The following is a 13189-nucleotide window of genomic DNA, read 5'->3' on the forward strand; positions in this document are numbered from 1 at the left end:
TTCACCTCCCTTTTTACTCCCGACCTCTCTACCGACAGTTCCCCTGATGATGGCGTACGTTACGAGGTACATCTATGGCACCGACAAGCTGCGGCCGAATGCGTTCGAGGTGCGAGGATTGAACGGGACCACCACGGGCATTATACACTGCGACGATCTGGCCATCCTTAGCCAGTGGCTCAAGTACATCACGGACAATGTAGTCGGACTGACGAGCTTGCAGGTAGGCCGAGACGGATGTTCGTCCGTGGTATCTGGTGAGCATGATTCATTTTCCCAATCTCGTGCCCCAGATGAAGCTGTTCAACCGAAACTTCCCGGTCGGCGAACGGATCGAGTACATGGGTTGGGTGAACGAGGGCGTCATCAACAATCACATCTCCTGGCAGAGCTACAAACCGCGCTTTCTGGTGCTCAAGGGCACCGAGGTGATGCTGTTCGATTCGCCACCCCTGAACGTGACCGGGCTGACGAAGGCGAACGTCGCGTACAAGGTGTACCAGACGATGTTCCGCGTGGTGAAGGAATCGGAAACGGTCGACTCCCGGCAGCACTGCTTCCTGCTGCAAAGCTCCGGCCACGAACCGCGCTACCTGAGTGTGGAGACGCGCCAGGAGTTGCTGAGGATTGAGAATAGCTGGAACGCGGCGATCGTTACCAGCGTCATTAAGCTAGGTGTAAGTACGCGGGCGGGTCACCTAACTTGCGCACGTAATCACATTTGTTGACATCTTTCTGACATTTTTTAGCGCAAAACGTTCGCCGTGTCCCATCACGGTAAGACGGGCGGGCTAACGCTCGACTGGCAGGCCGGATTTTCCCTGACCGAGGGTGCAGATGCGGCCATTATCTGGCAGTACAAGTTTTCGCAGCTGCGTGGCTCCAGTGATGATGGCAAATCGAAGCTAAAGCTTCACTTCCAGGACCACGAAACGCGCACCATCGAAACGAAGGTACAATCTATCAAGCAATTTCGGCTTTTTCGCCGTTCTGCTTTTTTGAGTTCCGCATTTTCCCGGACGGGTCCGTTTGGACTGCCGTCTGCACTTGACAGCCGCCGGGGAAGTGCACGCGTGTTCGGTTCGGTTTCCAATTCCACAAAACCTTGCTTTTAATTATGGCCTTACGGGATTTTCGAGCTGCCCTACCCCTATTTTGTAGTTCCCGTTTTTGCCTTTGCTCGGAGTTCGGAATTTTTTGATTGAAATTTGCTTCCCGAACACGTGTTTTGTTTGATATGCTTGTCCCAGGATTTTTTTAGGAAACAGTTTTGTGATGCTAATTTCGGTTTCCCGTTTTTCTTCTTCTTCTTTTCTTTCTCTGTTTTGATATTGCTTCCCATTTTCCACATTCAACCAACCATCATCATCATCATCATCAACTTCATCCGCACACCGATGCTCGCGCTGCGTTGGAATGAAGGAGCTCGAGTGTCATGTGCTGCAAAGTTTGCTGTTCTGCATGCATGCCTTTCTGACGGCGAAAGTCGCATCGGTCGATCCCACCTTCCTGAGCTCGATCCAGCAAGCCTAAGCCTGTGGGGGTCGGTGTGTGAAGGTCGCCTACTCCCGAGCACCCGCTATTGGGAGTGCTGTGATGTGATGCGCCTGTCCCCAGTCCGTGGGATAGTGCGATGCCGAAACAACCGAGAGCTTACAGACTTCAACGAACTTCGCTGACCAAGCTGTCATCGTGCGCGCTAGTCGGCGCAAACTACTAAAAGAACGATTAGTATCACCGTTCCGATCACGGAGCTGGAGAGGAGGGATCTTCAGACGAGTGATTCGTTTCGCTCCCAATTGTTTCGAGGAGGGTCCTTAAAAACCGTGTCGGTCCGAGTGTTAGTTTAGATTTTTCATTCAATGGAGCCCGTGGGCGAACTCCTAGACCAGATAGCAACCAGTTAAAGGATAGGTTTCATTCGTTGTGATTGTTGGCGCTACCAAAAGTCGGGGAGCGGAGACCTCCCAAGGCTTTCCAAGAAATGTTAGTTTCAAGCTTCAATGTTAAGTTCTAGCTTAAAGAGACACACGCAGGTATACACATAATTGTTGATAGCTCACCTTCATACACATGGCGTGACAGATCCCCAGTTAGTAAGATTCTACTCCATCCGTTCGTGCTATTGATCCGTTACTGAAAACGCTCTCGGAAGCGGGCGAACATCGTCAGTCCCTGTGCGGGCGCGTTGCTAACCCTCACTGATTGATGGCAGTAATTTTCATGGCGGACGTACACGTGTGTGTTGATTTCGCACTGGCATGAACACCGGGGAACGCTAGGGCTAGTCGTCGGCTAAGGGAGCGCAATGATTTAATTGCAAATCCACCACAAAAGTAGGTCATTATTGGCGGTTTCTGGTTTGCGTGCGTTTGTTGCGAAGGCGAGTAGAGTGTGGGAGAGTTTCTGTTAATTATTAGGTCACAAAAGCTGGAAAGGAGTGGGTAGTGATGTAGAAATATTCAATTAATTCCACTACACACTATTTAAAAAAAAGGATACGCGAAGTGAGTAGATATTTGAATAGAGTTTTTCCTTCCTTTAATCCTGATACGATCCTGACCGCTTGTACAGTACAGTCCAACGAGATCGATCTAGGAAGGATCCAGGTACACAAATTATACAGCAGCACAGCATCAGCTCCCGATGCTTCTAGCGATAGTTTATATATATGTAGACGCACACCAGCACACAGACATGTTATTTAAAGCAACAACAAAAAAAACTTCCCGTAACGTAACGCAACTCTTTCAGTGCCGCAAACCGAGCACACTGAAACATTTACCCACCAAAAAAGAAGCAAACGCACCTGGCGATAGAACGATAGTATTGGGAAGAACGGGAGCGCAAGAGAAAGCAAATCAAACCCAAAAAGCACAATCTCTCTCTCTCTCTTTCCTAAGAATAGAAAAACAGAAATCGAAATAGAACAATTCAACTCTACTAAACTCCCATCAAAACTTGTTAGATAGATAATTGTGAGAACAATTTTTAACAAAAAGCTGTAAAACTGAAATAGAGAGAAAATCAACAGTCGGAACAACAAAACTTATTGCAAAACCAATATACAATGTCTATAACCGGAACAAGCAATCGTCTAACCCACACAAAAAGTAATATTACCTACCTACCTACTACTACTACTGCTACTACTTCTCCTTGCTAACCAGCTGAGAATCCATTTACCGATCAATATAGTCAATAGCAAAAACTAGGAAAGCTCAACGTGTGAACATAAAAGAAACAAAAATCAAATTAAAACTATTAGCAAAATGAGTAAAACAGAAAACAAGGATAAAAGAGAGAATAGATAACAGATTTCGTTGTACACACAACACTGACACTAAAACAAATGCAAAAATCTGTTTCAAACTGGGCACAACCTAAGGAGCCGAAAAGAAAAGTAAAGAAGAATAGTTAAATTTGATTAAAAAAGCGATACAAGCTAAGAAAAGACTTTCCCGCCGTGCTTTGCCGCGTGCTTGGCTACTCTTTGTTTTCCGTTCTGTTTTCCTTCTTTGTTTGCAAACTCTTTTCACTCTTGTCTGTGCTTTAAAAGCATGGTTGAAGCTTCACGTTCAAAGTTGTGAGTTCTGTTTTCTTTATCTATCTATTATTTTTTGCTTTCTTCTACACTTCTTCTTCTTCCTCTTCTTCTTCTTCTAGCATACTATCCTAATGCTGTTGTTTGATTTATTTTTCTTTCTTTTTTTCTAGATATAAAAAACTGCCTAACCGTGTTTGTCTTAAAGAAAAAATAAGTAACTCGTTTCGAAACATCGCTATTGGCTGGCACAATCTCTCTATCCCTCGCTGTCTCTGTCTTTCTCTGTCTCCCGAAAATACATTTTTTCCTTTAATACATTAAAAATCGCGCTCCCGATCAAGAAAAATAATCTAATTATATCGCTTTTTCGCGAATTTCACCACAGTGAGGCAATTACTTTTATGTGTCTTATTAACAAAACGAGAGAAAAGAAAAACCCGCACAAACACTAAAACACAAATACAAAGTATATATATACACATACATATATATTAGCAAAATTATAATGAACAGAGCACAGTGAGAAAGAATGAAGAAAAAAATCGCCAATCTCTAGCAACACGCACATTACTGAACTGAACTGAACTAATTTAAAATTAGTCTACCGCATCATCGCGTGCATTTTATCGGAATCTCTCTCTCACTCGCTCTCAATTTAATTGGTGATTTGGAGAGAAAAAAGGGGGGTTGGGGGGAACAAAGTTTTACGTGTGCCGGAAAGTTTTTGCGAAACCGATCTGTTGATACCGATTGCTTTAAACATTTAAAACAAAAAAACCGTACTACATTGTTGTTGGCCTGTTATCATCATGCTTCTACGAAGTGTTTGGTGCTTGTTACTACTACCACTATCGCTACTTGTTCCCTTTACTCATTACCAATCTTTACCGATCGTTATTTGCACCAACATGCTGGGAGAGGTAGCGAAAAGGGCTATACGATACCTGTTACACGGCAAGAGCTACTAATATTGATGATCACAGCAAAAACAAATATTGACTTTTCGATTGCAAATAGGGTTAAAAAGTTGTTACATTTGCTTTACCTTTGCTCTATATTTTAATGGTAGTTTAAAAAAACGGATTAAAGAGAAAAAAAGGGTTAAGGTAGAGAAAGGTGATAAGAAAAGTTATTAGTCCTTTGGCTTGATTCGTGACAAATCGTGTTAGTAAAGGAGTTGACTGAAGGACAACTTCATCTCACAGCACAGCTCATAGTAAAAAATGTATATTTGGTCCCACCACTCAGTAGCCCAGGAATGTCAAACCCTTTCGACTGGCGAGTCACTTTGCGTTCATTACAGACCATGTACAGAACTTTTGTACTGATTTTATTATATTTTTTCAGCAATTTTCAACTCAATTTAAAATGAATTTTAATCACAAAAAAATCTCAAGGGCCACCAGTTTGACATACCTGATGTAGCAGATTAGCAAGCTTAGTTCCCGGCATCCCAGAAGGATTTATCGGTTTGTAGTGAACTGTCACGAATTAAGTAATTAAAATCTTGCGCTGCCACATTATTCGTGCTTAAGTGTGCAATGTTCCAGCGGGAAAGGATCTGATACAATACAGCAAACAAACAGGATAATCAAACACGCAGTATGGGGAAAATCGCCAGATTGTGTGAGAAGGAAAAGAAAAAGTTATTGAAAATTAATAGCAAAGTGGTATATACACAAATATACAACGCACTAGAAAAAAAAAGTATTAAATATTTAACGGAACCGATCTATCCTATACATAAATATATATTTACAACACGATGCTCTTACACTAAAAAAATAAGTCGCAAAACACACACACGCCAGTGCATCCTCTCGACAAGCTAGCCTGACGAAGCAGGCTAGAAGAGAGAGAGCGAGAGAGAGAGAGAGAGTGAGTGAGATGGCTTCCCCACACAACCAACACAAGTGCACAACACCATCCTTTTTACCAGACATTTTGCGCGTGTACAGCAGAGTTTTGCCCCTCTCTTGAAACAATCGATTGCCACTTGCGTATGCGTATTTATGCACATTCTTCGAATGCACCGCCGCCCATTTTAGAGAGACATCATGATATACCAAAAACTAAAGAAACCATCACAAACACACACGAGGAGGACACAGGCATGGATAGAGAAAGGAGGATTGGACAGAACACAGTTGGTAGAAGTAAGTAAATTAGCAAAAGAAAAAAGGAAACACCCCCAATTCTAAATAGCGGAACGGAAGGAAGATGGAAAGATCATATTCTAAGTCAAGTAATTGTTTTGCGGTAGGTTTAGAGCGTAATAAGTTAGCTAGGTTTGTTTGTGTCTTTCAGATGATTAACACACTCTACTTAAACTACTTTTGATTTTTGTATAGTTTTTCACCTATCTGCGCTTTCTGGAAAGGAAAAATACCAAAAAAGGGAGAAGAAAAGTTTTAAAAAGATGCTCAAAAAAGGAGAGGAAATTCGGGTTGAACAAGCAAGGATCTCTCCGGCTTCCGATACAGAGTAAAAGAACCTACGCCGAGTTTCCCTTTCCCGAATTAGTTTAGCCAGTGTTCGAAGCTAAAAAAAATCGAAACCCCCCAAAATAAACACTGTAAAACTGTAATTCTCTCTGAGCACTGAACTGTGTTCTTAAAAACAACAGTCCATCTGTTTAAAACAACAACAGAACGGTTGTTCAATCGCGCATTGTTTTAAACGTATGGACACTTGTTTGCTGGGATGTGAGCAATAGTCTAAAATCCGAAAACATACCTTTTGGTTCGCAGTTCTTCTTCCGCTTTTTCGGGTTGTTGTGGTTTTATTTTACGCTAATTAACGATTGAATTTCGAACCGCCCCTTGCTTTTCAACCTCCATTCACACCTCCACCATTTCTATACGTTTCATGTAAAAATGTACACTGCTGCGCGGCTCTTCACTCGGACCCATCCGCGTACTGCACCATCATCGCGCCGGCCGTACTGGTGGTACGGTTGAACAGTTCCAGCGTCAGCGAGCTCAAAAACACCGGCACCGAGTTGTGCGTCTTGAACTGCGTCTCGACCAGCTCGCGCAACGACGCGGCATAGTCCGATTCGAGCAGCGTCAGCACGGAACCGTCCTGGGACAGCGCAAAGTTGAGGTACTCGTCCGGACTTTCGGCGTACTGGCTGCGTAGCTGGAAGTAGCTACCGCTGATCCGATCAATCTTGAACCCGAACAGCAGATTCACCACCGTTCGGAAGTCTTCGGACGACTGCTGGAACAGCTCCTTGCGCTGATCGTACTTGGCCTGCAGCTCGGCCAGCTGCATCCGCAGATCGACCGACTCCTTAATCTTCGCGGTAATGTTGCCCGTTTCGTCCGTGCTGTGCAGACACTCGGTCAAGTCTTGGTTCGTTTCCTGGAGCCGCTGGATGTGCAGCTTCAGCCGTTCGATTTCGGCCATCAGCTTTAGCTTGCACGCTTGCTCCGCCCGAATGTCTTCCGCGGCGGGACTGTCGATGTACCGGACCACCTTCGATGGGTTTGTGCTCGTCGCCGGCGTGTTGCGCTTAATTTCCGCCCGCAGCGTCATGTTGTGCACCTCGACCTCGAGCTCCTCCTTGCGCCGCTTGAGCCGCTCGTTTTCCGTCCGCAGGTCGTCGATTTCTTTGCGCAGCTTTTCGTACTGTTCCGACGTGAGCACAAAACCTGCAGGGGCGCGGAAAACGGAAATGGCCGGATTAGAATGAAGCTGGCTCGAAGCGGACAACTGCTACTTACTGATATCGGGCATCACTTTGTTGGCTTGCAGTTCGGCTTCCTGCTTCAGGCACAGCTCCTTGTACCCGGTCAGTGTCTTTTCCAGCATATCGGTGCGTGCCCTAAGCTGCTTCTTTTCACCCTCGCTGCCCACGACGGAATGGCTAACTGGCATTGGAAGAAGAGAAAAAAGAACCCCCTACAATCAGTAACCCGTTTTATCGGTCGCCACAACGCTTTACCGCCACTCACTCGTTAAATCGTTCTCGTACGATTCGAGCAACTGCTTCAGATAGTCCCGCTCGCCGGTCACCAGATTCAGCTTCTTCTGCGCCCGATGGATAATGTTCTGCAAACCTTCCTGGGCCCGCTTGTAATCCGCCAACCGGCCGTTCAGCTTCGCATTCTCCGACTGTAGCTCGTCGATACGCGTCTGGCTGTGGTTCTTCTCCGTCTGGGCGGACGATTGCTCGCTGGTCAGGACCAGATCCTTCTGCAGAATCTGCTCGATGTGGGTACGCATCGACATTGGACTCACGTGGCCCGCCTTCGGTGAGTAGTCCTTCCCGAGCTGCCGCCATTCCGCCAGCTCCCGTTCAATCTCCTTCACGCGCACCTCGAGCGAAGCCGTTTCCGCTTCCTTCTGTTCGAACTGTTCGAGGCGGGTCCGCAGGCTGCTCACCTGCTCCTCCAGCAGCAGCTTGTTCTTGATCAAGTCCTGCAAATGCTTCAACTGCTCCGTCAGCCGGATGTTTTCCTTCTGCAGCTCGTTCACGTTCGCGAGCCGTTCCGAGGACACCTTCTTCAGGCTCCGCCAGTCCTCGTAGCTACCGACCTCGTACTCGAGCGTTTTTACCCTCGATTCTGCCTCCGAAAGACGGAGCTGTGTGTTCTCCAGCTCGCGCTTCGTGTGATCGTAAGCGTCCGCCTTGCTCTGCAGCGTATCGTTCAGCTCCCGCGTCGTGTCGAGCTCGTCCTGTGCCAACGACAGCTGTTGCTCGAGATCGGTTACCTGGGTGGACAGGTCGCGAATTTCCGTGTTCAGTTCGCGCGTATCCAGATGATACTTTTCCTCCATCTTTTGCAGTGCCTGGCGCAGCTCGAACTGCCGGCTGTCGGCTATCTGCTTCAGCTGCTGGTACTGGTTGCGCGTTTTCGTTAGATCCGTCTTTGCGACATGCTCGCGTTTGCGTAGGATCTGCAGATGCTTCTCCAGGTCGGCCACCTTCTGGCCGCTAAATGCGAGCTCTTCCTCCAGCGACGATATCTTGTGCTGGTTGCGTAGCTGCGTCGTTGCCATCTCCGTGTTAAGATGTTCGATTTCTTTCTTAAGAAACGTTACCTACGAACGGGAAGCGAAAGCAATGTAAACAAAGCGGCGGGCGGTTCACGGTGGACGGTGGATGGCGTCCTTACCCTTGAACGAGCCTCTATCAAATCCGCCTTTGTACGGCGCGACTCCCACGGACTCTGAGCAATCTGGGACGAGGTGTAACCGGTGGCGGTAGACGTAAAGCAATCGGCGCTCACATTACCCTCATGCATCGTATCGTTCGTTCCGTCCCGTGCCGTGCCGGATATGCGGCGTTTCTTACGATCTGCAATGTAAACAAAGATACGCAACGTTAGAGGACGCGTTGTTTTCACCGCCACCACGACCAGCCCAATACTCACTCAGTTCGAATGAAACGTTATTCTCAAAACTAAGCTGGCTCGAACCCAATGCGCCCGACGTATTCAGCCCGTACCTTCCCAGCGTCTCATCGCATCCCTCACCATCCATCGATGTTTCCATTTGCTGTATTCCCCTGTTTTGCCGGGGAAATGCGCACTGCTGTGCCGGAAGAGTGAGTCGGTCTGCTTGCTATCGAAACTACGCTACACACAGATTGCTACAATCTGTCCCCCGTGGCCGGTTTATTCATTCACCATTTACGAGATTGAAGCGCGTAAACTCCGGCAATCGGCAAACGAACTTGCCTTCGTTCAATAATGCTTATTTTGGAAAAAAGCTTCGTTAAAATGTGGCTGCGCGTTGACAGTTGCTTTGAAAGGTGGTGCATGTTTTGACGTACGCTTGAGCTTTTGCGCATTGCCGCTAGATGTCGCCTTCGTTCGTTGAAATTTGAATGTCAGGGGTGGGAAAGCAAAAAATGGCGGTTGAATGGAGTGTGCTTTGTACAAAATTACATACAAAATTTAAAAAAATCTAAATTCGAAACCCTTTTTATAAATTTAAGAATGTGGTCGTGTCTCGACAGTAATTTATAACTTGATTTCTAAAGTAAAGGGGTTATCTTGCAAAAAATATTGCAGGAAAAATAGTTTAACCGACCATACGGCTTCAAGCCGTCATAAATAAAAATAAATAAAAATAGTTTAACCGGTTAAGAGATCATCCAGCTATGCGACAGATTTGTACAAATGCCATCGTAGCACTGGCATTCAGTGACGACAAAGCGATTGACTAAATGTACACGACTAAATGAAGAAACGCGATACTTTATCAGCTATTTCAGCTGTTTCCTATACGGATTTTGACGATCCATATTTACTTGTATCAAAATCATTTTTCATCTAGTTCAAATGCTTGAATATTTATTTATTACTTTCTGACCAACAAAAAGTAAAAATTGTTATAAATTTATTGTCGCTTACATTGACAATTAAACCTTTGCTTTAATCACATTTCAGTCATTACCTCCCTTTCTCAAACAAAAAATTGTATCAAAAAACATAAAGCAATAAAATGCATGCCACAAGTTGCGACTGTTGCACCTGTTCGATCCACCCCAAAGCATAAAATCCACAAAACTAATGAATTATCAATCGTCATTTTGCAACCACCTGCCAATAGTTATGCAGACAAAAAGTTAGCACCAAATCAGTGTGGATGTGAAGAACTTTCACCACTCGCTGCTTCATACCCCAACAACCAGGCAAACTGAGCGATGGCCCAGGGCAAAATATCAAATGTGCAGTCAATTGTCGAAAAGCACAGGACGAGTTTCCGCCCAGCACTCCAAACACTGCGCCTGGAATCCACCCAGCGCCCTTGCGAATGCAAATGTTTATTAAAATGCTGATAATAATCCGATTTGAAATTTAATTTTCGATAAGCCAAAGCAATAGGTCCTCCCCTTTTGCGCCCGTGCCAACGAGACGGGATGCCGTGCCCTCGTACTCGTAGCTCTCTAGCACGCTTCGAGGAGAATAAACCAGACCTGCCTGCTGCTGCTGCTGCTGCTGTTGCCCTTCGGTGGACCACATTATACATTAGGCGAGCTTCACCACCGGGAGTGATGGCAGGTGTGACGGAAGTGCGAGTGAAACGCTCACAGCGAGAGTTGGTCGGTAAAATGCGTTATATATAAGGCTCTCATCATCATCATCATCATCATCGGAGGGCAAACAATCGTACCGGCACAGCAGTTGGAATTACCCGATTGACGATGGTGCTGCTGCTCGAAACACGTGCTGCTCGCAGAGTTGAAAAATTTAGCTTGGCCCTCCTCGGTCTACGGACAGCGATAAAAATGTAATCCGTTCCACCGTGGAGCGGCAACATCCGAACAGCAATTTCGATGTTTCGAGTATCTGTTAAGGAGCCTCGATAAGGATGGACCGGGCCAAAAAAAAAACAAAAAGTAAGGTCATAGAGGGAAAAAAATCCGTGAGTGGAAAGCGAAAACGTAAGATAATCCACAAACCAAGGTACGGAGAACGAATGGAAGACGTGGCGGGAAGTGAGGAGAGACAAAAAGTGGCCAATTAGTAAAAATGCAAAACTCGCTGAAACAAAACTGTGACCATCCGAGGGATGGATGGGTGTGGTTGGTTGGGAACAGAGTTGGGGAAAGTGGGGATAAGAAGTTGTTTCTCTCCCTCGAACGCTTAACTCTGGTAGACCCCTGTTACTTCGATCGGGAAGGCTAAATTAATCGTCTCCGACTGTTGACCTCGGGTGTTAAAATATGGTTTCGTTTTTAAAATGGCGCAAAGATGGTTTTAAGATAAGTAAGAAGGTGCGTGTCGATAGAAGAAAGCTCCCACTGGTGGATCACTCGCGAAGTTGATTTCCAACATTTTGTTTCATTTTTCGTCTGTATAAAGTTAGAGCTCCATTGGTCAATGTCCTATAATACGACTGACAATGAATATGCTATTTTTTGGATCTTCAACCTCAGGAGGACTCTATCGTGCCGTAGTGACTCGTGGAAGGGAACTTACCCAAAAAGGAACTATCTTATTCACCGAGATGCCAGAACATGCCATTTCTCATGTGCGTTAGTTGCCCAGAGACATAATAGAGGATGCGCTTCGCAGAAAGGCTACAACACCAGATCTTCACGTTCCTGCACTTGAAAAGCGTCTCATACTGGGTCAAAGAAAAATATGATATTATTTTTCAATTAATTGTGAAAAGCCTGTACAACCAGGCCAGGCCCAAAGCGCCAGGCTGTCCACCGTCCGACCATAGTTTGAAGGCGTGCACCCGTACAGTACAGTGCATCTACTATTTTCCCTGAATCGCGTAATCTGCCTTCACTGGCCTTGACACTTCTCTGGCGCTCTGATGTCGGTTCCTGGAAAATGATGCTTACCATTAGCAAAGCATTGCTCCGAGCAGAACAAGCCACAATGTACCCAGCGTAGCGCCCATCAACCGCCCAGCGGTTGCAGCGAGACATAAAAAATCCGGTACAAATTCTTGGGACATTCGTACATTAAAAGCTCTCCCCCCCATCCGTAACTTCCAGCCCCACACAACCGCACAATCATCAAGAGCGGTGAGTACGTCTAAGAAACTCGAGAAAAAGCAAAGTACCATTCCATGATTTACGCGCATACTTTTACTACTACCGTGTGCCTCCACACAAGTGCCGAAGTTGCCGATCCAGGCTGCAGAACGAAACAGCACGGCCTCGGCGGTGTAGTAAAACGCGAGACATTTGTATCGCTCAATTTTTGTACGCTAAAATTGTCGTAATTTGCCGCCCGGGCCGGAGAACACCATCCCGTTTGCCGGTGAAATCATTGAAGGACATTAATCACACGCCGTTGAGATGCGGTGGCTTTCTTCCGAAAGGAAGCTCCATTGCTTGGAGCCGGCTGTGTCTCCGGCTCGTTGTAGGTAAATGTTGAGACAAACCGACCCGCACTGTTTATCATTTGCACCAGGAAAAAGTAAATATCTTGCTTGGAGTCCTCAATTAAAACAAAAAGTCGGGAAAAAGAGAAACTTGCCTTAAGTCGCTACCCTAAAACGGAGAGTAAAATATTGCAACAAGACAAACATTGTAAGAGGAATCCTTGCTCAACCTTACTATTTTACATCATGGTCTTTATCTTCCGAACTCGTTCCCACGTAATCCCTTTTCACAAACGATCTATCATCGGTGGAGCGCCTAAGAGCGCCGGGAGCGCCCAGAGCCCTGCATGCTCCATCGCAATGTTTGCAAAGACGCACCAGGCCGACCCAGCACCGATGTCTCGCAATATCTGTCTGGTGCAGCCGTGGGACGCCGACCGCCATTCTAATCGACGGAGAACAGCCGATCACCACACAGAACCCCCGTTTTTATCTTCTTCCTCACACGGAGGAGGCGCTGTTGTTGTTGAGGACTCACACCGGCAGTGAGTTTGAGATGATAAGCGAGAAAAGGCGAAGGAGAAAGCTTTGCCAGCAGTAGTGGTGGTGGTAGTGGCTGGTCCCAAACAGATGCCCCACCGAATTCGCGACCCATGGCCACTACCACTGCATTCTGACAGTTATATTCCACCATTTGTTTTCTTTTCCACCTTCGCTTCTGCACCTCTTACCTTCTTCGCTTAGCCTCGAGCTGTGCCTCAACCCCACCGACGAATCTCTGCGTGGTGCGTGTGTGTTCACCATTTTTCCCGGGCCGGTATTTCTGCGAACAACACCACCGAA

The 13189-nt window shown here is 46.2% G+C and overlaps 2 protein-coding genes across 5 annotated transcripts in view; one reads left to right on the forward strand and one right to left on the reverse strand.

Moving 5' to 3' along the window:
* LOC118514338 (gamma-1-syntrophin) overlaps positions 1-6134 on the forward strand; it is a 56951-nt gene extending 50817 nt beyond the window's left edge. For 3 of the 4 annotated variants that reach the window (XM_036061153.1, XM_036061152.1, XM_036061150.1), the window contains 4 exons: positions 39-223; positions 294-677; positions 750-953; positions 1423-6134. In XM_036061153.1, coding sequence (XP_035917046.1) covers positions 39-223; positions 294-677; positions 750-953; positions 1423-1533 — 884 coding nt within the window. In that variant the 3' untranslated portion in view covers positions 1534-6134. The remainder of the gene's footprint in view (positions 1-38; positions 224-293; positions 678-749; positions 954-1422) is intronic. The other variant, XM_036061151.1, reaches the window with a different exon arrangement.
* A 150-nt stretch (positions 6135-6284) lies between these two features.
* Positions 6285-9275, reverse strand: LOC118514337 (mitotic spindle assembly checkpoint protein MAD1). Its single transcript, XM_036061149.1, has 5 exons — positions 8929-9275; positions 8671-8852; positions 7507-8596; positions 7276-7422; positions 6285-7203 (listed from the first exon to the last, which is right to left on the reverse strand). The coding sequence occupies exons 1-5, from the start codon at positions 9047-9049 to the stop codon at positions 6446-6448; spliced, it is 2298 nt and encodes a 765-aa protein (XP_035917042.1). The 5' UTR covers positions 9050-9275; the 3' UTR covers positions 6285-6445.
* Between the last annotated feature and the right edge of the window lie 3914 nt (positions 9276-13189).

Source organism: Anopheles stephensi, chromosome 3, assembly GCF_013141755.1.
Source record: "Anopheles stephensi strain Indian chromosome 3, UCI_ANSTEP_V1.0, whole genome shotgun sequence".
NCBI lineage: Eukaryota > Metazoa > Arthropoda > Insecta > Diptera > Culicidae > Anopheles > Anopheles stephensi.

Coding starts and splice junctions, on each gene's coding strand:
- LOC118514337 (XM_036061149.1), bottom strand. CDS start 9,049: ATGGAAACATCGATGGATGGTGAGGGATGCGATGAGACGCTGGGAAGG. Junction 8,597..8,670: donor TGATAGAGGCTCGTTCAAGG/GTAAGGACGCCA, acceptor TCCCGTTCGTAG/GTAACGTTTCTTAAGAAAGA. Junction 7,204..7,275: donor CAAAGTGATGCCCGATATCA/GTAAGTAGCAGT, acceptor GCGCCCCTGCAG/GTTTTGTGCTCACGTCGGAA.